The following is a 27,841-nucleotide window of genomic DNA, read 5'->3' on the forward strand; positions in this document are numbered from 1 at the left end:
TGCTGAACTGTCGTTTTCCATTGTGTCGCATGCTCATATGTCGGGCAACCAGCGTAAACAACACATACCACAAAGTTCATCGCTTCCCATAACACACCGCCATTGTTTATCATCCGCATCGCACGCGACTGGTGCCCTGCAGCTACTGAGACCAGCTGCCAATACCGCAAAAGTCGCGCAGTCCTACACCGCAAACACGCGACAGACACCTATCCTCGCGTCAGGCAAACAACTCCGCACGTAAAATAATAGGGAAAATTGTATTGGACAACAAAGAAGCGATAACGCACCGGAAAAACAACTACACTCAAAGTAACCGAGTTTGATCGTCAATCACGCCGCAAACCCGATCGTTCAGCGAGTTTACGCGCGGGGCTAATCAAGTCTCCGGACGCAGAAACACGAGACATAACACACACACAAATGAAATCACGTGTACATTGCAAATAACAAACGAGGAAAATAATGCTTTCCGACGGACGGTAAAAACTCGCCGATCGCATGAAATTACAAAAAAAACCTAATCGACTTATACTGTGAAGATTTTGAAAATTCAAAGTGATGAGACTGTAGCGGGCCGGACAAAGAAATATCAGTGTTCGCACAATGATAAAACAAGCCCGGACCCAACATAGCATTTGCGATTTGAGCGCAAAAGCTCGTGTGGACATGTAAAGATTTTGCCGTTTCAACGAACTCAGTATCGACACCGTAAGTCCTTACCAGCTCATCGCCAGTACGAAAGGAATACAAGGGCGTAACATTATCCACGCCTACGATATAACAGCAGTTCTCAATCCATGCTATCACAGTGAGTATCGATTCGTTTCGGTTTATGGTAAACCTCTTCCCGGAGCGTGAAATAAAGACACACGACAGACATCGTAACCATACCGCAACACTTGCGTACCTGGACGTTATCGAGATACACACGCTGTCATTAAGCCGTCGCGTCGAACACTACCAGCAATTAGCGAAGGAGTAAAACTGTCCGCGACCGCAGACGATAGAAATAATAAATTAGGCGAACAAACACAACTATACGCGGAGTAGCTTTTGAAAAAGTGATCGCGCACACTGGGAATCTCTTCGTACGGACGTTAACAAAAGAGCGAAAGTAAAACATGAGAAAGAAAGAGCGTAAAGAAGACACCGTCTTTCCGTCTCAGACGACGAAAATCAGTCGGACGCCCAGCAGCGGAGTCGCAGCCAAGACCGCGCACGCTTCCAGCCGCCGGGGACATATTGTAGCCGCGCGCCCGCCACAAATATTCGGAAAACGGGACGGGCCGTGCGCGCGCTTTGCTACTTTTGGCACAAGACTGCAAAGGCGTCGACTGCCCGAGACGGGGAAAAATTCGCAGTTCTCGTGAGCGACGAGAGATAAATAGACGAGGAGTACGCGCGCGTAGCCGACGCGCCGATAACGTTAATAATCGTACACTTTTTTTATTCATTTTTAAACATTTTCAAATCGGAAAAGAGAAGGATGAAACCAGAAAAGCTAATCGAGAGAAAAAAAGAAAGAATAAACCCACAGAAACCGAACGCGCGCGCGCGCGCCGTAATCCATCCCGCGACACGATCCAAAACCGCGCGTCAACAAACGGAGATGAGCGCTGATTTGAAACAACCGGATTTGATGATTTTCACCCATTCGGAGCAGATTTGAAGCCGATTCGAAGATGCATTCGGATTTACAGTAAGACACGAAATTTCTTGAAACTTTCCATTTCCATTCAGACTTATTCCGTCTGTGACTGTCAATTGGAAATTAAATTATACGGCAGGGTACATACGCGTGCTATATCTGTATTGAATTTATTTGGGATTCAGATTAACATTATTTGCCAATGTACGTGAATACAGACTTTGTAAAGTGTAACGTCGTCGCGGACGTGACACACAATCACTTCCCGATTAGAACTCGGACACACATTTGAATCTTGAATCCTGAACGAGATTCCCGTTCTAAAGCATCAAATCAGCTCATCTCCGCCGCAAAAACACGTAAAAAGACGGACACCAATCGTTTTCGAGATCGGGAATAGCGCGCAAAGCCAGTCTCGTTCAATTCGAAAGAGATACGCGCGTTCGGCCACATGATTCGGAAAGCGCGCGCGCGACTCAATCAATGATCAAATCGCGCGCCGCAAGTCAGAAAACGCGCGTAGCAATCAAGGCATCAGCCGCGCAGAGCTCGAAATAGAAACCTATCTCTTCCTTTGCGCCGCGTCCCCCGCGCCCAGAGGCTGCCTGTCGTTATTAAATCCGTTGACCTTATCGCGCCCACTCCCGTAGCGTCCGCCGCCACGTCCGTACCCTCCACGTCCTCGGCCCCTACCGCGACCCCCTCGTCCGCGACTGCTCGGGTGGGGTCCGCCGTGGTCGCGGTCGCCCCTATGGCTTCTCTTGTTTGGACCCGCGCTTTCCCAGGGTTTTTCGTCGCCCTCAGATTCGTCGCTCGGGGCGCTTTTTTCATCCGGGCCCGCCTCGCCGTTCACGGCGGACGCTTCGGGGTGTTTCTGGGTCTGTTGCGGGCGCGGTTCCGCGGCCGAGGCTTCCTCGGCGGCTGCAGTGTCTGTGCCGAGTTCGGTTTTGTCAGTCTCGCTCATGGCCGCGGGTCTGCCGGCCGTTTTCTTCCGGAGCATCTCGGCGTACGACAGTTTTTTCCCGGCGTCTGTAGAAAAAAACAACACGTCTCGTCGTATTATCAGTGTTGCGCGCGTCCAATTAGGCGATCAGCGACAAGCGTGTTGCCAATAAGCGAGTTTCGTCTGCGCACAATGTTAACGCGGCGCGGTATCCCGCCGAGATGATCGCGAAATTAGGCAATTGATGGCCGTGAACTGGGCAATCGTCGCTGGCCTGATTTACCGCGTCTCCAATAATCCTAGTTCAGCTGGCTTGAAGAATCGCATCTGCGATAGGCCCGGTGCGCACTATGCCATCGCTGGCATGCACATTTGCTCAATCGCATCGGCATTGGCACGGTGCGCACGATATCATCGCTAGCTCAACTATCGCGTCTAAGGCCTAGCATGCTTCGTCTCCTATCTCTCGATGGCTTGAAGACAATGCGGTTAAGTGTATCCTTATGTGCGATTGTGATTAAAGACATCGCGAAACTGAAGGACATCGAATGTCTGCAAATAGTCCGTGCGTACAGTACAATCACGCGTAATTGATTTCCGTTAATCCTTAAACTTAACCCTCCTCAGAAGATGTGTGCCAAGTCGAGGCTTGAGTTATAAAAGACGAGAACGGTCTGAGCCACCTGAAATCGGTGTCATTATAGAACAGATTCGACAACAACTCGGGACATTTTGACTCACGCAAATCGTCGCCGAGGCTACGTAATACGCGTCGATGAGCGCGCGCGTTTTTAATTGTTCACTAGAGATCAGGAACTCGCTAATTGACAGCACTTCCGGACGGGTTGGCAATCTTATCATACCCGCAAGTTCGTCAACACGAGGAGATTGTATAATGTATAATCATCATTTACGCATGGAGTTAACCCTAATGAATTGATGCTATATTAGTAAAATCGGCCCCGCTCTCTTTTTTTATTTCGGAAAGAACTGTAGCTAGCTATAATTCCAATACTAATCTAGCTCGGAAAAGCTGAACATTTCCTAATTGTCTTACCAGTGTCGGCAGTGGGCACAGTGTTCTTCTCGTTCGCGCTCCCCTTGGAAGGTTCCGCCACGGTCTGTAACAACAACGATTAGTTTGCAGGGAGATTACATTACATTAGAGAGCACCGAGATAAACTTTGTACAGACGCATGAGAGGATGTTGTTCAACCTTGTACAATAAGCCGGGTTAAAAAGGTACGTTTTTCTCAACTTTCACTGGCTGCTTCATAAAATTGTTGGATTGCCTAAAACAACGATGCACACGAAATTTAGTTCAATTCCAACCTTTACAAGCTTTGCTAGTCAAGAATAAAGTCTTGGATTCATTACATAACAATAAAAAAAAAATTCAAATTTCACTGCCTACTACATGAAATTGTTAGGTTGTTTAAAAACGTACATAAAATTTTGACCAGTGAAAAAGGAGCTATTGCAGTAGAAAATCTTGGATTCCAAAAATATAGCATTTAAGGTGGCAAATTCTTTCATTATTTGTTATAAATTTAGCCACTGTCAAACTAATATTTTATTTTCGAACAGTCCTATCGTACAGAGTTCGTACGAGGTTCTGATTTATTTTTTTTATAATTCTGTCATTTCCAAACGCCACGAGACTGGCGCTACAGCAGTCTTCCAGTCAGACAACCCCCTCGACCTGGAACTTGTGAATGAGAGGCTAGCAGAAGATAACGCGAAATGACAAGCATGTGGTGTCACGTGTCGGTCGGCAGGTAGGCTGCGTCCAACTAACTTTTTTTAGCACGGGCCCTAAATTAATTTGGGTGGTCGCGTGGGTCCCTGAAATTCAAGGTACTCACACAAAATTTGAGTAAAAATTTGAAAATCACCCTATCCCAGTGGTTCTCAAATACTTTTTTACCGCAGACCGCTAAATTTTTTGGGCAGTTGCATGGACCTCTTAAATTCCAATGTACTTCCACAAAATTCCGACTAAAAGTTTGGGAAGTTGATCACCAGAAGCAAAAACGGTCATCATTTCCCTCAACGGCACCTCATTTACGTATGAACTAGCTGCTCTCCTCAAGGTCAACTCAGATAAAAACAAGCACATATTTAATAAATAAAAGACAATGCGCTTTTATAGTTGTAATTTCGACAAATTGCTTAAAACTGGTCCCTCGACATGGTAAATAAAGTCAAAAATAAGCACAGATTTTATAAATAAAGGACAAAGTTTAAGTTAGATAGGTTACCGTTGTAGTTTCAACATTAGGCTTTCATGGAACGTTTAAAACTAGTTCCTTGTCACAATCAATCAAGTCAAAAATACGCACAGACCTTAATATATATATAGACAAGGTTCAAGTTTTATAGTTTACTGTCGTAGTTTCAGCAGTTAGCTTCCACGGAATGCCTAAAACTAATACACACACCCCAGTGTAAGTAAGAGACTTTCCCTATCCCATCCACAAACCGCCCCGAAACCACACTGACCTTCTGGGGGCTGTCGCTATTCCCCTTCGATTGCTTCTGTTGCGATTTCGCGGGCTTCTCCGCCTTTTCGGTATTGCGTTTTTCGGCGGGCGGTGGCGCCGCCGGCCTCCGCTGGTCCGGCGTCTTTGAACTTTTGAGCGCCGGCTTCGCCGGGGCATTTGCCGGTGGCGGGCCGGCCGGTTTCTTCTCGACCGGACACTCCGTTTTTGTTGCTGGCTCTGAAAGGCGGCGGGGGCGAGTGACAAATAGCAACAGCGACTTATACTCATAGCTGGGGCTGAATTGAGTGTTTCGAGTACTTAAATCAGGTATTAATCGACAATGATTTGAGTTGTGAGCACACCCCTTTGCGCTAACTGTTGTAATATCGACGAGATTGATAGTTTGTATACTGTTTTAGACACCGTGGAATCCCTGAAACCTTGATTGATACTCGTGTATTGATGCGAACAATTCCAGTCGAGTAGCGTCAGACGTTTTTTCAAGTACTAACATCATAGTCTCTTCGCCGCAAACAGTAGATGTATCAACGAGAATTATAGTTTGAATACCATTTTCCGTCGTGAAAGCAGTGAAATATCGCACGTTGGTTGGAACGATTATGTGTCAAATCGCGGTCGACAATGAAATAAGTCTCATTTCTCTTCTAATGCGAGACTTAAAAGTGTTATATTTCAACTTTAAAAGTCCATACTGTTATGACGACGCGAGTGACACTGCACTTCTCCATTTCACCCCACTCTACACGACACTATGGAATTAAAAAGAAAATAAATATTATAATTAAAATTCAAGCTTGAATCACAAGTCAAATCAAAACCACGATAGAACAGGTAATTCTAACGTCATCGGTCATCGTATTACAATTCACAGATTAAAAACTGGGACCAGACAGCCGGCACCATACGTCAAGTAAGAGGACAGAAACGCGTCCATCAGCGAGGTGAGATTTTCCACCGCAAAAACTCGCAGAGATTACAAAAAATGCGACAGATTAAGATAAAGCCTGACCGGCACTCCGTCAACGCCACAAGCGGTTATACATCAACAAACATTTCTCCAATATACATCAACAAACATGATCACAAGGTTTACAAGTGCGCGCGACACGGTAATCGGCAATGAGCGATGTTTTCAAATGTTGGCTGTCGGGCAGAGCAGCATACCGTTCGTTGCAACACCAGATAGAGATCTTACTGCTTTGTTGACCGGGAACGTTAACAACAAACAACTTGAGTACGGCACGTAAAAATATAGAGGTGGACACGACGATTTGAGCACACGAATCCGAATTGAGTTTTAATTCTAACAATTCAAGACGAGTAAGGGAGATTGTTTTTGGAGCATTGAAATTACACACTCCCGGTCAATAGCAGTTAATTTGTCAACTAGAACTACGTTTTCAAGAGCTTCTCGTAGGTACAGAACTTCGATATACAATTATTAGTGTATTTATATTAAAATAAACCCGAATATTTTTGACAGACACTCGTCAGGGACAATGGTCAGCAACTAGTATGCATATATATTCTATATCAATGGGCCTCAACCTTTTTGTCTTCGCGGACCCCCTTTGGACCGCCACGGACCCAACCCGGTCCCCCTCAAGTTTTCGTTCCAAATTAGCTTAATTATCGTGCAACCCTCATCTGTCTCATGCAAATATCGATTGTAGGCTAGTGATAAACAGCCACGAAATGACTCTTGAAAATAAAATCACAATATACGTAGAAATTGGGCAGACTTATATTATTTTGAAACGAATTTTGCAGCTGTATTTACGAAATCAAAACATCTCATTTCAACTAGCTAGCCACTAAGATTTTTCAAGAAGTCAACTCAAATTTTAAAATATAGCATGTCACACTTCAAACTGGACATCATGTTATCTGATTCTATATCAGTCCGTGGGAAGCCTGGCAGTGCGCATAGCCCACACCACTGTACTTTTCCGTGTCAACAAGGCATCAAAAGTTTGCTGCAGTCTGGTGGGCTTTGAGGTGAAGGTCATTTTGCGGTGTTACAATTTCAATCTTCAACTGTTCAGCATCCCGACACGACAGATTTCATTATACCGGACAGCAGCAACGATTACACAAAGTTAGAAACAAGGCACTGAACTGCATTGAGTGTAAGAGAGACAAGCCGTGTCAAAAGACGCAATACGTAATGGGCATACAGATATTGAAAATCTGCTAGTACTTCACGGCTATCTGCTACCAAATAGTGGTGTTGTTTACTACTTTGGCATTGTCTTGGCTGTCGAGCTACCATAACGGAACCCTCGCCATTTCAAGAAGACCGTGGATGGCATTCCGTCATATGGCCTGTATATGCAGTGCGCCATATCCTACGTCTTCAATATCTTGTGATTCTATCACTTGTTGGCATAATACAAATTGTAATTGAGGATATTTGATATCATCATTTCAAGTGCTTCCATGCATGTATTGTCATTTGTAAGTTACATGTCAGTGTGATTTAAACAAGAATAGCTAAATCAATCATTCTATATATTTAAAAGCTTACTGGTAATAATCTGACGAATATTGGTAAATGCTGCTATTCGATCTGTTTCTAGAACGGGCACCATGTTGTTGACCCCTGCTATATTCTACTCAATTATGGTTTCCACTGTGTTAGGCTGTAAACTCCGATTGGTTGTGTTGTAGCATGCGTGGAAGCATCTGTGAAATCGTGATCAACCCACAGCATCGTCAAAAAGTGCAATGAAATAAGTATAACAATATGGTTGAAATAAATACCCAATCATTTTTATTGTGATGTAGAACACTATATTGTATTCTTTGTGGTCGCATGAAAGGTACATATTTGAACTTTACAGTTTGTTCATAGTGTTGTGACGTCGTATGCATTATACTCGAACACTCGACTCACAGTCAAAATCACTATTCACGAAGGAATCAGTCAGTTACAAGATTTTTCCCAACCCTAAAGAAATACTCAAAAACCAAAAACACGTCCGCGATAACATCAGCGCGCAGTTACCCGCAACGAACGCCACCATACCTCTGTGTTCCGGTTGCATAGGTTGTTCTTTCTCGTTGACGGGATGGGGGCTGACGGGGGACGGTTGCGTGGGCGGCAGATTGGGCACGATCTGGGCCGCGGGCTCCAAATTCATTTTCAGCGAGTTTTTGTAAGACTGTAAACAGAGAAGGGTATGAGATTACGATACGACGACGGCCGCAGTGGCCATGCATATGTAAATAAAAGTTTCGATTTGCTCCACGGAAAGGTTCAGTCGACATAGGTTGATGTATTGACTCTTGGGACTGACAACAAAAAGGTTTCTGCGACTGAAAACATAACGTCCTTCTGGGATTGTAGTTTGTCACGATGCATTCGACGATAACACAAATAACACCGCAGCGAGCATGAACGATTCTTACTCCAACCTTGGGCTGATAAAATCGTACAACATGCCTTATAAGCTAGGCGGATACGTCCGCAGAAAACTGTGATATCGGTGTCATGTATTGTATACGGACGTACACCTGTGAGATTGGGACAGTGTTAGAGAAACATTCGGCATCAGCGTGTTCTATTTGAAACGAAAAATTCAACTGCAGCCACTAAAGTCATACAAGTTGTGACCACGGTAACAAGACACAACCGACATAGCACAAAAACACGCTCGGTTGTACAAATTGCCGGAAATATAGCACCCAAAACACAACCCAACCTAAACTTCACCCCGTCTCGTCGAAATGAACCGTTTACGTAAGCGCGCGCAAAAGCTGCGATACCATCCCGATTCAAGGTAAAAAATATGACCCCGCACCAGAGCAGGGGAGAGATGAAAAACAGGAAAAGGAGCATTTATGAAAAGTCAGACTGATTCAGTGAGTACAATGATGCATTTTCGTTGTCCTGTATCAAAGAATTCACAATTTGGAAGAAGCATACTGATCAACAAAGACCACAAAATTGTTGCAGTCCAGTGGCCCAACAATATCAGTTTTGATAGTGGCATACAACGCATTACCAAAGAGATATATAATCTGATGAATTATCTCAGTTCTAAGTAAGCATAGGCTCAACTGATTAGTTTTGCTCCTAACATCACGACCCCCATAAAAGAAAACAGTACAGAAACCTTCGGCCTACCTCGGTTACTGGTGGTTTTTTAACAGAAGTTTCCGCAGGCGCCTGAATCGGATTCGTACCGGCCTGAAAAGGAACAGGTGGTCAGACAGTAGCCAATGAAACAACAGTCCATATCAGACCAATATTACACAAGGAAAATATCACGCAACAACACCTAACCGTCTTCAGGAATCCACCATAATTTCATGGGATGATCAAAACGCCGCAATGCAGCGTGTGGACAATCTATTTCATTTTGAGAGAGGGCGACAGTCATTTCAAACACCTGCGTATTTTTAGTCAATCTACCCGGGCCTTGAGGTTGTTTGTTGCTTTTGAGTAAATGATTTATCGTAACATACCGACTTGTTGATAAAATGGGATTTTCAAATATTACATAAGCTATTCAGGACCCGTTGCATAACAGAAAACCCATGCATGGTAAGGAAAAATGATTCGTGGGTAAATAACCCATTGCTTTGAGTTTGGCAACTAAAATTCAGTTTAAAACCTAATCTATCATCCTGCGATGTTTCAGGTTCGGAAATTTGAAAATGCCGCTCACAGCATAATTCTGTGACGCCCGCTGGGAAGTAAGACTAAGTCGCTCGTTTTCATCACCATTCAATTATTGTTACACGTCACCTTGTTCTAGGTACGTACACGTACATTTTAGGCCCTGCACCCCATTTCCCAGCCTTTCAATAGATGCGGTCACTGTTCCCGCTAGTGGGTCCTCCCGACATCATGTCAACACTGAGGGATTCGTGGGGTCACAACATTTAGGTCTCCTGATTACTGTTGTCGTGGCAAGTGTTGTACTATCTTCGTGGGGATGTCCAGACATTGAAAACAGAACCGTTTCAATTTTCTGGCATCGTCCAACCAGCCAAGCTGCCAATCACCACAGCCAGACGCGTAGCCAGAGGGGGGGTTTGGGGGTCGAAACCCCTGCATTTTGAAACTCCCTCCTTAACCGTTTGGCACCGGCGTGTCTATTTTTCGACATGCCGGTACGAGAGAAGAGTACCGTAATTGAAACCACGACATATTACATATCAATCGTGCTAGGTCGTTGCTGTTCATTTCTGTGAATAGATATTGTTCGTACAAGTTCATTGATACCTTGCTATTTGATATTTATTATATCGAAGACGTCAAAATCGTTTATCAAACACCGTAGATAAATATGTTGCAAAATCACTGTGTCGGCAATTCGTCATTGACCAGTGACCACTCTCAGATAACGTTCTGTATGTTTCGTTCTAGCCGTCTTCGGGCATAGTTGTTTCATTATGTGAATAGCTAGTGTCCATACAAGTCCACACGTATCTTCATATCTGATATTAGTTACATCTAAGCTGATCAAAAGCTAGGTGATAGGCCGAGTGACAAAAATATCCGCCGAAGTATCATTTCGCAGACACGGGCCTAGCATGGTTTTGCTCCTATCTCTCGATGGCTTGGAGACAATGCCGTTAAGTGTGTGCTGATTAGCCATTGTGATTAAAGAGTGACATCACAAAACTGAATGACATCGCATGTCCGCAAACATGTGCTAAGTTATAAAAGTGGACAGGTTTGAACCACCTGAAATTGGCGTCATAACAGCACATATTCCATAAAAACTGAGACATTTAGACTTGCGCAAATCGTCGCCAAGGTATCGTAAGACACGCGCGTATTCAATTGTTCACTAGAGATCAGGGAGTCGCTAATTAACAGCACTTCCGAACTCGTCGACAAGCTTATCATACGCGTACAATCGTCAACACGGGGAGATTGTATAATCGTCAGTTATGCATGTACTTGACCCAAATGAATTGATACTGTATTGGTACTATATTGAAACCCCTCCCTTTTATTTCAAAATCCCCTACACGCCTTACCACAGCCATTCGGATGACACAAGAAAATGAAATAGAGTGCCATAATTACGGCTTTGACTACAATATCATTACAGCCACCATGAAATTCTTCAATTCTTTATTCAATAAGTAATTTGTGGAGTCAGCCTAGAGCTCAAGTCATACAAGCTTTATTACCTCATGGGCCGTATGAGGAATTGTAAATGAATAGGATTTACTAGCACCAATAATGGAATGGCTTTAGAATAGCGATGTACGTTGCAGTTGAGAAACACCGAGATAAATCTTACGTTGGACGCGGCGGCGGCCCCGGGCAGCGGCGGGAAGGACGTTTGCTCTAAGTTGAAAGTTTCCACCGGATATTGGTCGGCACCGTTTCCGACCGGAGCCGGCGGAGGAGACGGCCTCGCGGACTGCAAAATAAAGAAAACGGTCGCAAACGAAGACTTCAGCGTTGGCGGGCGTGTGGGTACTCACACTACTACGCGAGTCTCCGTTTCTTCGGTGCCTGGGAAGGCGTTTAGAAGCCATGCCAGTACGATAGCTGAAAAAAAGCACGGATACCAATGACTGTGCCGGGCGTCCGGGCTAAAAGCACTAGAAAATGACTAGGAAACGTTGTGTGCGTGATTTCAGCCGGCAATTGATATGCGTCAAATTTCATTGCACATCGACTCGAGACAGGGCTAGCTACGCGTGAAACCCATGCCGAATCAGAGACACATATTAGTTAGCGAATAATGCGCTGATCATGCCGCGTTTCTTGTAGAAAATGAGTAAATTCAAATCGCAGCCTATTTAAATAGGACTGCAATATCAGCAATCACTTAAAGTTAACAGAAATAGCATACCGGCGTCTTCAACGGAGAACATATTCGTAGTTTATATGCTTGCTCGCATGTGCAATGCATTCAAGAATCGAAAGAACTTAGTGACCAGATTACATCATTACTAGTAGCATTCAGTGAAAATTGCTTTGACCAATGAGATTTGAGAAAACAGTATACTAAAACTGAATGATCCTTCTCGATTAGGACATTTCAAAATAGACCGCTTTTAAAAGTGCATGGATTCGTTTTGCCTATCCCAGACAGTAGTTGATGACAAAGGATTGTTATCGCAAAAACATAACTTTGTTTAATAACCAGTGTTACTCATGGAATAGGCTATTAGCCCCATAAGGCCACCGTTAGTAGTGGTTATGACAAACAAACACAATAAAAATCTTCAAAGAGATTGGCCTAAGCACAATCATACAACGTATCAATCGGCACTCAACCTAAATCAACCATACGTGTCAATTGACATATACACAGGATTACACCACATAAAGTGCAGCACACTCACTCAAAGGCAGCATTCTGCACAGTGTCATTGAAATTTTGCCCCTTGGCCGCATTGTTATTGATGTCGCTCAAGGTACCGGAGCCCGCTTGGCCGTCGGTAGCGTCTAAAAGCAGAGCACGCGTAAGAACTGCGCCTAGCGTCACAAACGTAACCAGTAGGGTTGTCCATAATTTGGAAAATCTCTAAAAAGATGCGTATCCATGTCTCATTCTGTAGATTATTGATTAAAAACGTCAATGAACTTGCAATAAGCTCATAGGAAATTCGTTAACATTTGTCTAAATGCGTTTGAAAGTAGCTGCCGTAGAGTGGGCGTGTTAGCGACCATAGAACGGCGAGAAGACTAATAATCACGAAATCACGTCTCTTGATTGGTTTTTCAGCTATGCTTGAATGATCACGACCACAGCGGCTTGCTGATTATGTGCTTTTATTAGTCCAAGGAGATCGCTAACGGCAATGATTCTGTAAGCGCATTGTACATTGGTGATTTAATAATAAAATGAGACATCGGTTCATTGAATGTTTTAGTGTTAAAACTAGGTAGCGATAGGTTTAGAGCAACGATAGCCTCTTACAGGCATGACAGAGGTGAAACAGCGAATGATTGTGAACTTATAGAACCAAGTATAGATCCAAGAAATACCTATATGATATGCTTGAGATTACGCCAATTGGTTCTGCTTTTCTGGGTGCAGGTATGGCATATTAGACATCACCAAACTGGTGCAGCGTAACATGTGAGATGGATGCTGGACACAATCCTGTATGCTCAGAAGATATGTGGACCGACTAGGTAGCCCACATTGGATTTCTGAAGAGTGTAACTACCACACCGCTTCAATCCATCCTTTTTTGTCCATGTCTGATTTGATTCAAGCATTAGTCGTTATGCAGCCGGAATGATCTAACATTCATTAAGGACATGCTAAGCAGTGCAAGCAAACTGTCTTTTTGCTGGCCCTACCAGCATAGTCTGTGCTTATCTTTAGACCTCTTTGCCCGGCATCATTGATGACTTTGACAGCACTTGCGGGTATGATTCATTATGCTGCAAGAATCTGACAAGTGGCAAGCGTAAACGACTGATTCATCCAGCCCTTACAGCATTCAAGACTTCAATTATGTACCATGACAACAGCCTAATAAGATCAGACAAAGTAGTGTCAATGTCAAGCTTTATATTTGTATTCAATGATGGTACATCCCCTCTGAAACTAGAAATTCGTTTGCCACTTGCATGAGCGCCTTTGCACTATTTTTTCGCATATTTTTGTGCTTTCCATCAATGAAATCAAGGCATACAGGCTACAACGGTTACCTTCACAATAAGCCATCCAGTCATGTATTTAAAGATATTGTGAAGCAGCTGTTCTCAGTTCATCATGTCTTCCGTAACTCAACATGTTCTGAATTAATCCTAAATCATTAGTTGCGGACCAACCTACAATCCACGTACAGAATCACCGCCGTCAGCCGACTCCTTGACCAGCTGATCAACAAGCCGCCAACCAGACATGGGGTGATTACTTCGGGAATGTAATCGATTGCGATTACGATTACTTCTGAATGACACGATTACGATTACAGCAAAATCAGGAAGTAGTCGATTACGATTACGATTACACTGGAAAAGTAATCACGATTACTCACGATTACATTTATTTCGCATCTTAAAAGTTATATTGGAAGACAATATATGGATTGCGCTGAAATGCCTAATGATATAACAACTTCCTTTAAGCAAGATGCGACATTTGTTTGCTACGTCTTAAAGTATCCATTGCCCATTTTATAGAGGACGATTTATCGCACCCAACGATTTGCATTCTCGCTACGTCCACATCTGCCGCACCCAAAATTTCCTAATAGGGTGGAGACCGAGCTCGAAAGGGAATCGAAAGTATTTCGTAAACCAACACAAATTATAGACTATTTTCGAGAGATTTCATGAACTTGAAAATTGTCTACGAGCATCGCGATTTAAATATCTCTATGTAGCTTGATTTTGAAATACATATGTCTCCTCAAGAAAAAAAAGCATGCATAATTTATAGTAACAGGCATTTAGGTGCCAGTAAATACCGCGCCACGACACACCAACAGACATATGCAGTTTCGGCCAACATGCGAATCCACGAAGTGTGTTACTAATGAAAGCCATTGACCGAAACGTGCGGTATGTGTCCATTGTCAATAGCCGCGCTGGGTGATCCCACAATGCAAATGCTACCCGGGCACCCACAGAGTATTAAAGACATGGCAATTTGTGCGTGCGTCTCACGCAAGTATTTCTTTTAGTCTGCTACGTCCAGTACAGTCCACTAGGGCTGGGCACAATGATTCGAGTACTCGAATCTGAATCGAGTAATTATTTTAATGATTCGAGTCGAGTAGCAAAATACGATTTTTTCGAGTAATGAAATTATACGCTCCTCGCAACTGAAAGTTATTTTATCAACTAGAATTTTGGTTTGGATGCTATTTTCCACTGTGAGAGCCTTGAAACATTGATTGGGGGTATCGCAGCATACGAAACATATAATACAAAGTTACGACCGTTACTGGAAAAACATTTCTGAAGTCATTATCCTACAACATTGTCACAAAGTGCAATGAAATCGGTAGGGTCGAAGTAATACCAAAAGTATCTTTAATATGCCAGATAACAGGCATTATATTCTTTGTGGTGGCACAAAAGGTACATATTTGAACTTTGACATATTGATTTTGTTGTGACGTCATAATGAGTGATACTCGATTACTCGACTCGAAGCATATTTCGTGATTCAGAATCGAATCACTCAGGTACTCGATTTTGCCCAGCCCTACAGTCCACTAGTCCACTACAATATCCCTTTGATTATATAACAGACCGGAGGTCACGAATTAACAACACACCCTAAAGTAATTATTACAAGATACCAGATGTTATAACTATGAATTTCGTGCCCCCAGCTCATGAGGTAAATCTGACCATCGGGGGGGGTGAGAGAGGATTAAAAATGAATAGAATGCATTTACCAATATTATTGACGAAATTAAATCTTCAACTTGAAATCTACTATACCCTATGGGGGCCCAAGACCAACGTTTGGAGTGGGCGACGATTTGCTGTTTTGATCCTTATTCTAGCTATAAGCCACACTGACATTGTATATAAGTCGATGGCTATGGCGGCAGGTCCAAATGTTGAGTAAAGAATTGTGAAATAACGATTGACGCCCGTTTCAAGTAGAATCATATGAGAATAAGAGAAAGTGAACATAAAATCCTGCCTTCAACATTATACAGATAATGTAATACAAGCGGCCATTACGAGGAACGGCTCGGTTTTGATATATATCAGCAGCTGTTGATTTTTAATGCTTCATCGTGGAAGCCGTGATGTTTTATTTGACGAGTAGGCCTACAAAATTTCAAATCTTTGTCCGGTGTACGTTCGTGCTACATAAGCCTACTGCTCGCCAAGCAGCAACGGTCAAACTGCGTAAGTATAACCAAACATCAATACAAAAATTACTATTTTAAACTAGGTAGAGTGGTGATTAACTATCCTGATATCCTGATATACAGCAGAGTTAGTGTTCTTACAATCACACCAATGTACAATGTACATCGAATATCTATTCACTGTGTGTGGATAGCTGGATACTTCATACCTCCGCAATGCCGATTGACGAGCAAAGCTAATAGGCCACTTCTGACGTAATAATGAGCAGTGTCATTTGGAAATCTGACGTTTTTGCTATCACTAACTGGTATATACTGCTTGTTCACGAATGTTCAGTTTATGTCCTGTACAAATAAAAAGTAATCGTTCTTTCACAAAGAAATCGATTAAATATGGGAAGTAGTCGATTACGATTACTTGGGAATTTTTTCGAATGTAATCGATTGCGATTACGATTACTTGAAAATGCTGTAATCGTCGTAATCGATTACGATTACTAATCGCGATTACCCCATGTCTGCCGCCAACGTCGTGATCATTGAAGCATAGCAGATTAGTCAATCAAGCGCAGTAATTTCGTGATTACTAGTCTGCTTGCCGTTCTATGGTCGCTGACACGCCCACTCTACGGCAGCTACTTTCAAACGCATTTAGACAAATGTTAACGAGTTTCCTGTGAGCTTATTGCAGGTTCATTGACGTTTTTTAACTATAATCTATAGAATGAGACATGGATACGCATAAATTTTGAGATTTTCCAAATTATGGACAACCCTAGTAACCAGTCCCTACCGAACTTGCTGTTATTAAAACCGGTCCGGTTTCCGAATCGGGCTCCGTTGTTGGCAATTGCATCGGCGCCATTGCTTCTGGCCTGGTACTGGAAAATTGAAACACATGACAACTCCATTTGAATCTGCATACGCCTCTACAGCAGGGGTTCTTAAATTAGAGTCCATAGATTAGACAAGGGGTGTCAAACTTAATTCGGATCATGGGCCGGATTCGACCCATTTGATCCCTTGCGGGCCGTACCGGTCAAATAATGACCAAATATCACATCCAAATTCATACCTTACTTATCACTTACAATGCTACATTATCAAGGCTATACAAAATACATTCATTCTAGGAACAAACAATTGACAAAATTTGATGATTGGCCGATTTCATACAGTTATAAGCCGGTAATACGGTGACTGTAACGACGATATGAGTTACGTGAGGCAGCATAAATGCGTTTTAAAGATGACGAGAGATTTGAATATGACAGTAAAAAGTTATAGAGCAGTAGGACCATACACATTTGCATTTCTTTCTTTGTGTAATTACTATGTTGTCTGTTATTTGCATGCAACGGCTGCGCATTGGCTTTTTCGCCTTTGTATATAAAGTAGTTCTATCTTTTGTTCAATTTTCAAGAAAACCCTAAATTGAGTGTGCACTTTGTTCCCTTTTCGGAATTTAGTGCCGATGTCAGACAGGCCTGAACTGCATCTGAGAGGTCCATGAAAGGCCAATAAAAATCTTGTGATCAAGGCCAAAAAGTCGAGTAATTAAACCCCGGAATATACGGCCAATTCGTGGATTGATCAATCCAGCAATTAGAAAGTAGAGGATCCTCTTGCAAAAAGCAGGATTTTCGATAGCGACCAGCAGATATTGGAATCCGTGGATGAGAACCCTAATCTGTGGATTACGCACAATGACTTGAGCGTTTTCCTCTTGTTGCCGACATGCTTCTCCAGATTTAGTCCCTTTCCTGAAGGTTTCTCTGTCGTGTGAATATATTCTTCATAACATATTGAAAATAGAAGCCACTCATGGTTAGACAGTGAAGTTTTTGTGTGCAGAACTGCCAGCAACCCTTTGTCACGATTAACAGTATTGTGATCTATGCGGAATTTGTACACGCATATCTAATGGACTATGCATATGTTCATGCCATCAGTAAACATTTCACTGTTCTGGAAACGTTAGCGCTAAAAATCGCCTTTGTCAAATGTTATCAAGTAATTATAATTTTTTGTGTATGTCAAATCATAAATGCAGTTTGAAAAGATTGTCAGATACTCACGGCAGCCGGGTAAGAGTCGTGCACGCTAATCGGGCCGTTACTGTAATGGTGCCCGCCGTCGGAATTGCTCCTGCTTGTGTAATCGTGTTGCTGATTGCGAGACGCGCTGTACCGCGGATGTGGTATGCCTTGAAACGTAAGAACAGACATTGTCGTACACCGCGCCGGTCGGAGACACGTAAAACAGGTGTGAATTGAATTCTAATTGCTAACGCCGGAACGACAAACAAAGTGCATCAGGTATGCAATCGACCGACCGGGCGGTAAAACAAACTCTGACCAGAAGAGAATCAACAGTAAAGTTGAGTCAACATCGCAAACAAAAGATTAATCGCGACAGCCGATGTCAACTGCCAATTACACACAGACGACGGAATTATACTTTACACACTGACCATCCGCCCTGCCATTTAATATTGAACCCAAGTAGTAAGCATAGGCGATCACTAAAATATAATTCCTGGTCGGATATCGTTACGTACCAACTGTGGCGAACATACCGTTTGGTCAAGAAACGACTCACTGGTAACTTGACTGAATGAATGCACGATATCACAGACACCATCTAGGAGTGAGCGGGATATCGAACTATATCATCTGTTCACAGGCGTGATCAACAGAAGATTTCGTTGTCCGTGCTCAAGTTTTCAAGTTGAAAGTTCAACCCGCGTGTACGTCTTACAGCCAAGATCAACAACGGCTAATTTCTGTACCACTACCAGTCAATTGATCATCACGTCATGGTGTTTCGACATTGACACTATTACACTGGGCCAATATTCGTCCAAAATCAATGACCTGGCTAAATTTTCAACATTTCAAATATATATCGGATTGGCGACATGGGTCGGCCTATTGGTACATCACACCATTGCAACACAGCCTTATGTCACCACAAGGTGCGAATCTTGGAGAAAATGTTGATAATGGAGAATTTTTACGACGATACCATGTGAAGAATCCAAAAAATGGGGTGTAAGCCCAACGCACCATCGCACAGACAATGGATGTCGCTATATACTTCAGAAAAAGAAATCACTCTACAGTAACGCGAGTACAAAGCATGAAACGCACCTTTCTTTTGAAACCTCGGACTTATGTCGTTGTCGTAATGATTCCTGTTTCCGTACCGGTATCCAGCACCGTTCGGTATGCTACCGTTCTAAATTAAAGTGGAACAAATGATCAGCACAAGTAGATTGGCAAACAAAATTTGAGTTGGATGCCAAACAAAAGCATGTACGGGCACGACAAAGTCAACTTAACACGAACACACGTGGCTTCCTATATCTACGCCTTGATGTCTTGGGTGCCACAAGTGCGGACAAAGATAAGCCTCATACGAACAACAGAAAGTTTGTTCGAGGCTAGGGAGCTAGGAGCTGCAGAACTTCATCTCAACTCGAATAGTACATGATCAATCAATTCACAATCCTTGTTTCCATAGCCATTGTGAAATTACTTTCGAATTGCCGAGATTAAATTTATAGATTTATAAATTTATCGGACACACAAAGTCAAATTTCAGTTTTATCAAGCCATGCGCCGAACATGCTGGGGTTTACCAAGCGTCAGCTTGACCGCACCACTACAGTTAGACCAGAGATTCTTAAACTGGGGTCAGTGAGCCCCCTGAGAGCCCGCGCACCAGTTTCAAGTGGTCTATCAAAGGCCAATGAAAATACAAATAAATGCTGTGGATATCATCGCATTATGATGTCACGTGCGTCTGTTACATCACTATTTTAACGTCGAAAAATCGTATCAGTTAGGATAGATGTGAACAAGGCCAACTTGGGTCATGAATTAGTTTCAGTTCAGTCGAGTTGATTTCATTTCACGTGGCTCTCTCATCAATTTTTTTGCGATATGGTATGAAACTGAATATTTTCGGCTGACACTCGTCAGGGGTAATCGTCAGCAACTAGTAGAGAATTGGGAAGAACATTGTACAATGTACATCAACAATCGTATCAGAAAACAATGACGTCACCGGCATGATATTTCGAACATACTATTCAATTGTATATTGTTCTGTAACTCCAAGAAGCTCTTCAATATAATTTTAATGCCTCGTGTCCAATTAGTGCGTATCAAATTATCCCTTGGACTTAATGACAATTGGGGTCCCCACACGCACCAAAAACTAATTTCATTCCATTTTAATTTCATTGCGTTGTGTCCAATAAGTGCAGATGAAAAAAAGTCTATATAGGCTAAATCACAAAGTGGGTCTACACACACACACACCTAAAAACAAATTCAGGGGTTCACGATAAAAAAAGTTTTACGGAACCATGAATCATATGGAAACCAGACTAGCCAAACATAAATAGCCTACTACACCCACCGATCTGTTATGCTTGTTGTACGACGGCTGACTCTTATAAAACTGCTGCCCCGCCATCATCGTTGTGGGATACAAATTTTGCTGGGCCGCCATCGGCATGGTCTGCACGTAACGACGGCCTTCCGACACCTGAGTGTTCACTGCAAAGTAACCGCGCGTTAAACGACCAGACGTAAAGAAAATCCTTGCCGTAACGTACCTTGCAAATGCACGAACCGTCCGTCGGGTGGCACGCCCCTGCCCGGTGGATAATCACCTGTCATGTAACTGCTGCCTACAACGTTACCTTTTCCGTGATATCCTCCCCTGTTTAGAAAAAGCCTTGCTATCAACTTTGACTTGTGTTAAAGGGCCACTGCGCCCTAAATATGATGTGGTCTCAGATTGAAGTTGAAGAGTGTGAAAGAAAATTTTGACAGCAGCCGTTTTCCTCAGAAAGCCACCAAAATAAAACTTTGGTTAAAATATTTTTCCAAAAATACAACAATCCACTCATCGATATCTGTGGTTCTTGCAGTGTTGTAATGACTTGAGTCACGATTTTCTGACGACTCGACTTGACAAGAGTCATTTCCTCAAAATACGGAAATGATTCGACTCGAGTCAATCTGCGTATTGACGCGACTCGGACTCGAGTCATTGGGCATGACTCGAGACTAGGACGGCCAAAACCGACATTTCATTGTAATTTCGAAGAACAGTGAAGTAACCACCCTACTGGGATTTCATCTATTGGTACTGGTCTTGAAAATGCGTCCTGAAACTGCTCAAAGTGACGAAAATTAGTAGAAATATATACTATAATATTATTAATTCGAACCATTCGATGTCACCGATATATATATATATAACGTGGGTTCAACAAGACTTTAACTGGAAACTGAGCAGTCAACGCAACGACTTGGACTCGAGTCACAATACCATGACACTGACTCAACTCTCTGCGGACTTGGACTCGGTGGTGAATTAAAAATGACTCGACTCGACTTGACTTGAATCAAAACTACGAACATGAGAATGACTTGTGACTCGGAGCCTTGTGACTTGGTTGCAACCCTGGGTTCGTGACCACTCGTGATAATGATGGCACGTGTTCCTTCACCATTGCATGTTCTCGACAGTAGCGAGCAGTCACCCAGTGTTGTTAGCTAGTCCGGAAAGCGTAGCACTGAAGACACGCATGTCACAATTTGGCAAGTGGTCAATAATGATGCGTGCGCAGAGATAGACGGAGTGGAATTGTACATTTCGCTGCAGTTCAGTATGGCTGCTTTCCGAAAAGATTGATGGCCGCCGCCAAAATGCTTTCCATACTTGCGACTCTAATATGAGACTGTGTGCCATATCTAGAGCGCTGCGCCGCTTTAGACAGTAGGAATTACCTTTTGTGTGGAACGTAGTTGCCGGGAGGTATGTGAGCAGGAAAAACTCCGTTCGGAGGGAAGCCGTGATTCGCAAACTGAAAAAGAGACGGCGTCAGACAGCGTTACGGATGCGGATATTTAAAAAGTCGGTGACAAAGTTAAAAGTGAGACGTCCGGGAAGTACAAGACCGTATTTGTGACCGCGGTCGATAACATCGAAAACGCGGACATATTCAAATATACCGTAATATATTCCGTGACTAGAGGTAGAGAAATTGATCCGAACACTCAATGGGTTTTTAATTTATCCCAACGTCATACTAGTGCAGTGGTTCTCGACTTGGGCTAGTCACAATAGCTCACTTGACGTCAAGACACCAGACTTGCACTAACTACCCATTTAGTTGGTTGGCGGTGTCAACTAACTAATGTTATTTTGAGTACCGGTAGTTCTAGTTGCAAATGTAGAAAATTGAGTATTTCTAGTTACGGATATTGTAAAGCGAGCGGTTCTAGTTTAAGTTACACATTTGAAAATAATATCAGTTGCGACACAACTAGAAAGCACGTGTTGTCATTTTGCGCGAATTGAGACGTCGGTGTTCTGTTGAATGTTTGTGAAGCCATTACTAGCTCAAAGTCATCACTACCAACAGCGGAGTAGTCGAGGGGTGTCTTTTTCGGTCGAAACCTCTCCCATTTCGAACTCGGAACCGCGTTCTTTTGAAACGTCGAATCGATGTCTGATATTTCCGAATTAATGCGATGCCTGGTAGAATGAAATCAAGTCGAAAACGGTCCTCAACATTCAATGACTTGGGAATCCCTACGCCAGAGGTGGGCAGTCATTTTTCTGGGGATGAGAAGCAGTAAATATGTTGGCCGGCTAAGTCATTGAGTTTGCGCAATAATCTGCGATGTATCTGTTCTTGAATGTCCTTAGTTCTAGTCGCGGGTTTTGAAAAGTGAGCGGTTCTCGTTGCGAATTTAGAAAAGGGAGTAGTTAGTTTTTTTAGTTCCATTTGCGAGTTTTGAAAAGCGAGTAGTTCTAATTCTAGTTGCGGATTTTAAAGAGTAGCTCTAGCTCTAGTTCTAGTTGCGGATATTGAAAAGTGAGTAGTTCTACTTCTAGTTGCGCTTTTTGAAAATCCAGTACATTGAACAAGTCTGCAAGACACACACCGTACTCCTACAGCAGATGTCGAGCTGATTTGCAGTAAAATTCATTACAATCTTTTGCTTTGTGTGAAACTGAAAACCATGTTTTTTCAATGGTTTTGTTCTTTCAGCACTGCTGTTGACGCACGGTTCACTTATGACCGGTATGCCGAAGTAATGTGATATGCAAAAAGGTTGCGTGACTAGGCGAAAATTTTGAGTTCTAATTTTGTAGCTTATTGAGGTATTTCAATATTGCCCTTTCCCCGGTTCAAGAACCCAGCTGCTATAGCGTAGTTGTTATGCAAATTCCACGGACAGAAATTATGCAACGTCTAAAATCTACTTTCCATAGAAACTAATTTTGCTCAAGGCGCTACTGATGAAACAAAGCAGCAAGCATCGCGAGTATCCTAAACGACTTTTTAAGAGCATGAAATATCGAGTCTTCTAATCAATCAATCATAACGAGCAAAAAATAGCCAACGAGGCTTATTGTACACGCGCTTACAAACGCATGTGATGTAAAACCAGCATGATGAATTGTTAAGAACCAAACGCATCACAATGAAATACAAGGACATTTGCAGGGAAATCTCGCTTGCACGACCTCATTTCTGGTTAGTGTCTGTCCTGAGATTACTACTGTGTTGTGACTTGAAATACAGTACAGCGTGCTGCCTATTAGTTATATGCAGAACCTAAAAAGGTCATAAGGGACGACGTCATTTATACAAGCAATAAACAAGGGGGCGTTTGGCGCCTGGATTATTGGCCAAGAGGGCGCTGGAAACACCGACTTTGAAAAAACTGGAACATCAATATGAAAAGCTTACCATATCCGGATACCACGCCTGCCCGTTGCTGCCGGGCACCACGTACACTTGCTGGGGTGGCGGGGCCGCGGTGGACACGGTCGAACTGAGGGGACTCGTCGTGCCGGGCGGCGGGGGCTGCGTGGGAATCGCGGCTATGTACGGCGCTCCCTGTGCCCCGGGCCCAAACGGGGTCCCTGCCGCCGAGGCGGGAAACACCGCCGGCGAGACGTACGGTGGATTCATGATCTGTGAAACAGCAAGTGACGTAGTTGGCTTGCATGCGCCACGCATCAGGCAACCAGGGAAATTGGCACAGGTACATTTGGTATTAGAAATGTTATAGGGCAAGTTTTTGTTGCACTTAAAACCTGAGAAAGTTGCATTTATTTTTTAATTTTAACAAAAGTTGCAGCAGTTGCATTTTGACCACATTTTGCTCGGTTGACTAAAAAAAAGGTCAATTTTGCGGCACAGCTCCCGAAATACCCGTAAAAGCGTTACTTCGCTGCTGATTTACGGTGTTTCAGTCGAATTTGGCCGTGTATTCCGCCAAAATCGAAAATACTTTCATGAAAAATCGAGAAAGTTGCAAAATGTTGCAAAAAGTTGCATGAAAAAAATGGACAATAGTTGCAAAAAGTTGCACTATAAGATTCCTTCAAACAGCTTAAAACAGCATTCTACATATCTTACGAGTATTTAGGAAGCTGGCGGAAGCTGTAAAAAAAGTTGCAAAAGTTGCAAAAACTTGCCCTCGTCCATTAGTATTACAAGAGCTATGCATCAACATCGTATCAATAAATTAGAATATCAATGTTCCAATCAATGCGAGGGAGAATTATGATATAGGGCAGCAGTCATCTACCGGTAGTTCGCAAGGAGTTCGTTACTGGTCAGCGAAAAGCTTTTCGCATGTAGGTCAAGATCACTAATAAAAATTCACCACAGAGAATCAAGTTAAACACTCTAATCCAGTGGTTCCCAACCGGTGCGGAATTCATTGGTTTCAGATGGGGAAATAGGCGCATTTGTTGAACACTATATGCAAGGATAGTCTACATATTTACGGAGACACATGCGCGGTTGCCGTTACAAGTTAACTGCTCTGGAATGTATGTATCAAAAATTAAATTGAGTGCGGTTCACAAAAACTCATATGCACCTCTGGATAACCAATCATGGCATCACAAACGCATCCAGCATGATGTGAAATGACGCTTTCGCTAAATTTCGAGGGTTATCAGTATAGGTTCACAATACGTTTCATGTGTCAGTTATAGGCGTGTACTCAAACAGGCAAATAGCTGCCCCGCAATGACAAAAGTTGAAAGGAAATACGACGATAGTTTTGGGTAGTGGGGAATGGAGACTCGGAATAAATCTCGAGTGGGGAATGACGAAAAAAAGGTTGGGAGCCATTGCCCTAATCAAAACATGTGTTACTGCCTTACTCTGCACCCTCTACTGACCTCATATTGTACGAGGTGCAATCCGTTTTCAACGTTGAACATTTGTGATTTTTAACAATGGCCCGCGAAAAAATTTCATTTTGAAAATGGTCCGCAGAGCATAAAAAGGTTACCGGCCCATGCTATAAGGCACTTGCCGGCTCCTGAGCCTGATCCTAACCGACCCCTAACCCGAACGCAGTAACACGTGCATACCACGTGCAAAATTCACCGAGTGATGCATATCAAATTTCACGTTCATATTCAGTGAAACATTCATTTCCTAATTTATAAACACAATATTGGCGCATGATTTTCATTACAATAATAGCTGTTACATGCCATCATCGAGTGCCAATGAGTTATTACATCCCAAATTCATCAAGTGCCAAATTTTCATTGACATCAATTGTAAGAATATATAAATATTTAAACGCAATGACTTTCTGCGTACCTCCTAGCAAGAGTTATCAGCCCCTGAAGGCATTCAAACATTTTAGAACTTGAGATGCCAAATTCACTGGTATAAACACATCGAAACACTCCATACCTGTCCTGGTATCGCCGACTGCGGCTGCGGTCCTTTGGAATGAAGTGTGGACATGTACTGCGTCTTTGACTTGATTCGTGCCTGATCGCAGAGTAAAACAACGATTCTAAGACCATTGGCAGCAGGATTATAAAAGGTTAGTTCCTTACCATGATGGGTTTGCCGAGGAAGTTCTTCACTCTTTCGCGGAGATGCCGGTACGCCTCCTGGGCGTCGTTCTCCGACTCGAAAGTCACGTACCAGCTTGTGTTGGCGGCGAATTGGCACGACAGAAACTTTGGGCAATCGTCACCGTCGAAGAGACCCTTCACACTCTGAACGAGATTTCAGTCTTGTTCAATCGGTGTTCATTGGTTATCCCACAGTGCATTTTATAGGATGTCTGAACTTGCCTTCTAGAGTCACGCGAGAGGTTCTCAACCTTGCTCTAGTCAGGTCGGGACAACAAAATTGAATGGGTGACTGCATGGGGCCCCTACTATGATTAGGTCAGACATATTTAAAAACTGCACAGCCGGGGCTAAATTCTACATAGCCCATCCTCGAATTTGGGCAGCTGATGACTGAAAAACGGTCATCGTTGTCCCTCAGCCCTCGTCACAACTTGATTACCGGTTGGAGTTCAACCTTATTAGTTTTTATATCGTCAGTGTGGCTATTGTGACTCGCGGCGAGCTAGAAAGGGACACAAGTCAAAAATAAGGACAGATCTTGTAAACAAGGACAATGTGGTCAGTTTTGAAGTTCACAGTTGTAGTTTCAACATCGTAATATCGAGGACGCCATAAAACTAGTCCGCGTGCCCCAGATTAAACAATTTATGCATAGATTTAGTGTCGGGTGGATGCAATATTAGATATTAGCTTTGGCACACTGAATTGATCCCTTCAAAAGGTGCTGTAAAATACACCGTAGATATATGCAATATGCTTCCGTAAAACAAGAAAATTGATTGGGGAACTGTCAATTTGATTCATGATCATTACCAAGGGAGATCTGCCATGGAGATTTACAGATCATCATCATCATCATCATTGGTTTATTAGCAATTTTATCAGTTCAATACACCACAAAAAATGCGATACAATGAAGAGACAGGAAGATGTCGAAGCGACAAGGAGTAGTCTATGGAATCTGACACCCACCTTGGCCTAGGCGATGTAAAGAGGAGGCATGCACACTGAATGAAAGTAAAGAAGATAGTATAGAAAAAGAAAGCGACAAGAAATAGGGCGGCATGTCATGGGAAGCGAGATCGATAGGTCAGCCGTGGTCCGGTAATCTTGAGGATGGACTGTATTTATTTAGTAGTAGTTGCTTGTATTTCGACTTGAATGTGGACATGCTCGTGGACTGTCGGATGGCCGGCGGGATACTGTTCCACACATCAGGTCCGGCATATTTGATAGAGCGATGATCTTTTCGGTCGATCATATGATATTTGGACAACGTGGACGCGCGTGTGTTGTACTTGTGCGCTTTTGATTCCGAGGTAAAGAAGTCATTGAAATATTCGGGGCAACGACCGCAGTGGAACTGATACATAAACTTGGCGATTTCTAGTTTCCGTATATCTTCTATGTTTAGGACGCCGAATCTCTTCAGCAGCGACTTGTTGGATGGGCAGCCAGGCCCCTTTGGGGCCCTAGCTATGATTCGGAGTACTTTATGTTGTAGTTTTTGCAGTGACTTGAGTGCAGTTTTACTGGCAGATGATCTGCGATAACGGGATTACATCCAACCAGGGAAACTAGGTCAAATGCATTGTCCATCAATCGGAACTATTGACCAGAGGACAGTAAGCTAGAAAACCTTGGGGCACTCAGCAGCAGTATAAGCCTGTACCGAATAAGGAGTAAAAAATCAGGACGAGCGTGGTGTGTCGATATGATAATCACACCCGGGCCGGGTGTAATGTGAATAAATGATTATTTCCAAGTGAAATCCACACGACAAACAATGGGCTAACAGTTGATAAGCCGAAATGTGATACGTGTACGCTACAAAGGAAGCAGCATAGCCGCTTACTCGCCAGAGGAATTTCCATAACGTTCACGCAATCCGAGCTTGCCATTGCTTTCCAAGTACACAATCTCAATAATTCATCAGCACAACGGCAAAGTCGTACTGTCCAGTAGTAGTGAGGCCACCAATGATATCTCAGGCCAGCCACGGGCAACTTCTAACACAGTACTCCGTAA

General features: G+C 43.1%; 1 protein-coding gene across 2 annotated transcripts in view; it reads right to left on the reverse strand.

The window, feature by feature from the left end:
* Positions 1-241: 241 nt before the first annotated feature.
* LOC145455897 (uncharacterized) overlaps positions 242-27,841 on the reverse strand; it is a 36,369-nt gene continuing 8,769 nt past the window's right edge. The window contains exons 6-22 of one of the 2 annotated variants that reach the window (XM_080333935.1): positions 25,790-25,954; positions 25,641-25,721; positions 23,661-23,888; positions 21,685-21,761; positions 20,502-20,608; positions 20,303-20,442; positions 19,027-19,114; positions 17,953-18,080; positions 16,668-16,755; positions 12,422-12,524; positions 11,552-11,618; positions 11,365-11,487; positions 9,228-9,290; positions 8,127-8,262; positions 5,097-5,314; positions 3,652-3,715; positions 242-2,680 (exon numbers count right to left, since the gene is read on the reverse strand). In XM_080333935.1, the coding sequence (XP_080190061.1) occupies positions 2,214-2,680; positions 3,652-3,715; positions 5,097-5,314; positions 8,127-8,262; positions 9,228-9,290; positions 11,365-11,487; positions 11,552-11,618; positions 12,422-12,524; positions 16,668-16,755; positions 17,953-18,080; positions 19,027-19,114; positions 20,303-20,442; positions 20,502-20,608; positions 21,685-21,761; positions 23,661-23,888; positions 25,641-25,721; positions 25,790-25,954 (2,343 nt within the window). In that variant the 3' untranslated portion in view covers positions 242-2,213. Of the gene's footprint in view, positions 2,681-3,651; positions 3,716-5,096; positions 5,315-8,126; positions 8,263-9,227; positions 9,291-11,353; positions 11,488-11,551; positions 11,619-12,421; positions 12,525-16,667; positions 16,756-17,952; positions 18,081-19,026; positions 19,115-20,302; positions 20,443-20,501; positions 20,609-21,684; positions 21,762-23,660; positions 23,889-25,640; positions 25,722-25,789; positions 25,955-27,841 lie in introns of both variants that reach the window. The other variant, XM_080333928.1, reaches the window with a different exon arrangement.

The sequence above is a fragment of the Botryllus schlosseri genome, chromosome 2 (assembly GCF_051294905.1).
Source record: "Botryllus schlosseri isolate E-star chromosome 2, Bs_hap1, whole genome shotgun sequence".
NCBI classification, from domain to species: Eukaryota; Metazoa; Chordata; class Ascidiacea; order Stolidobranchia; family Styelidae; genus Botryllus; species Botryllus schlosseri.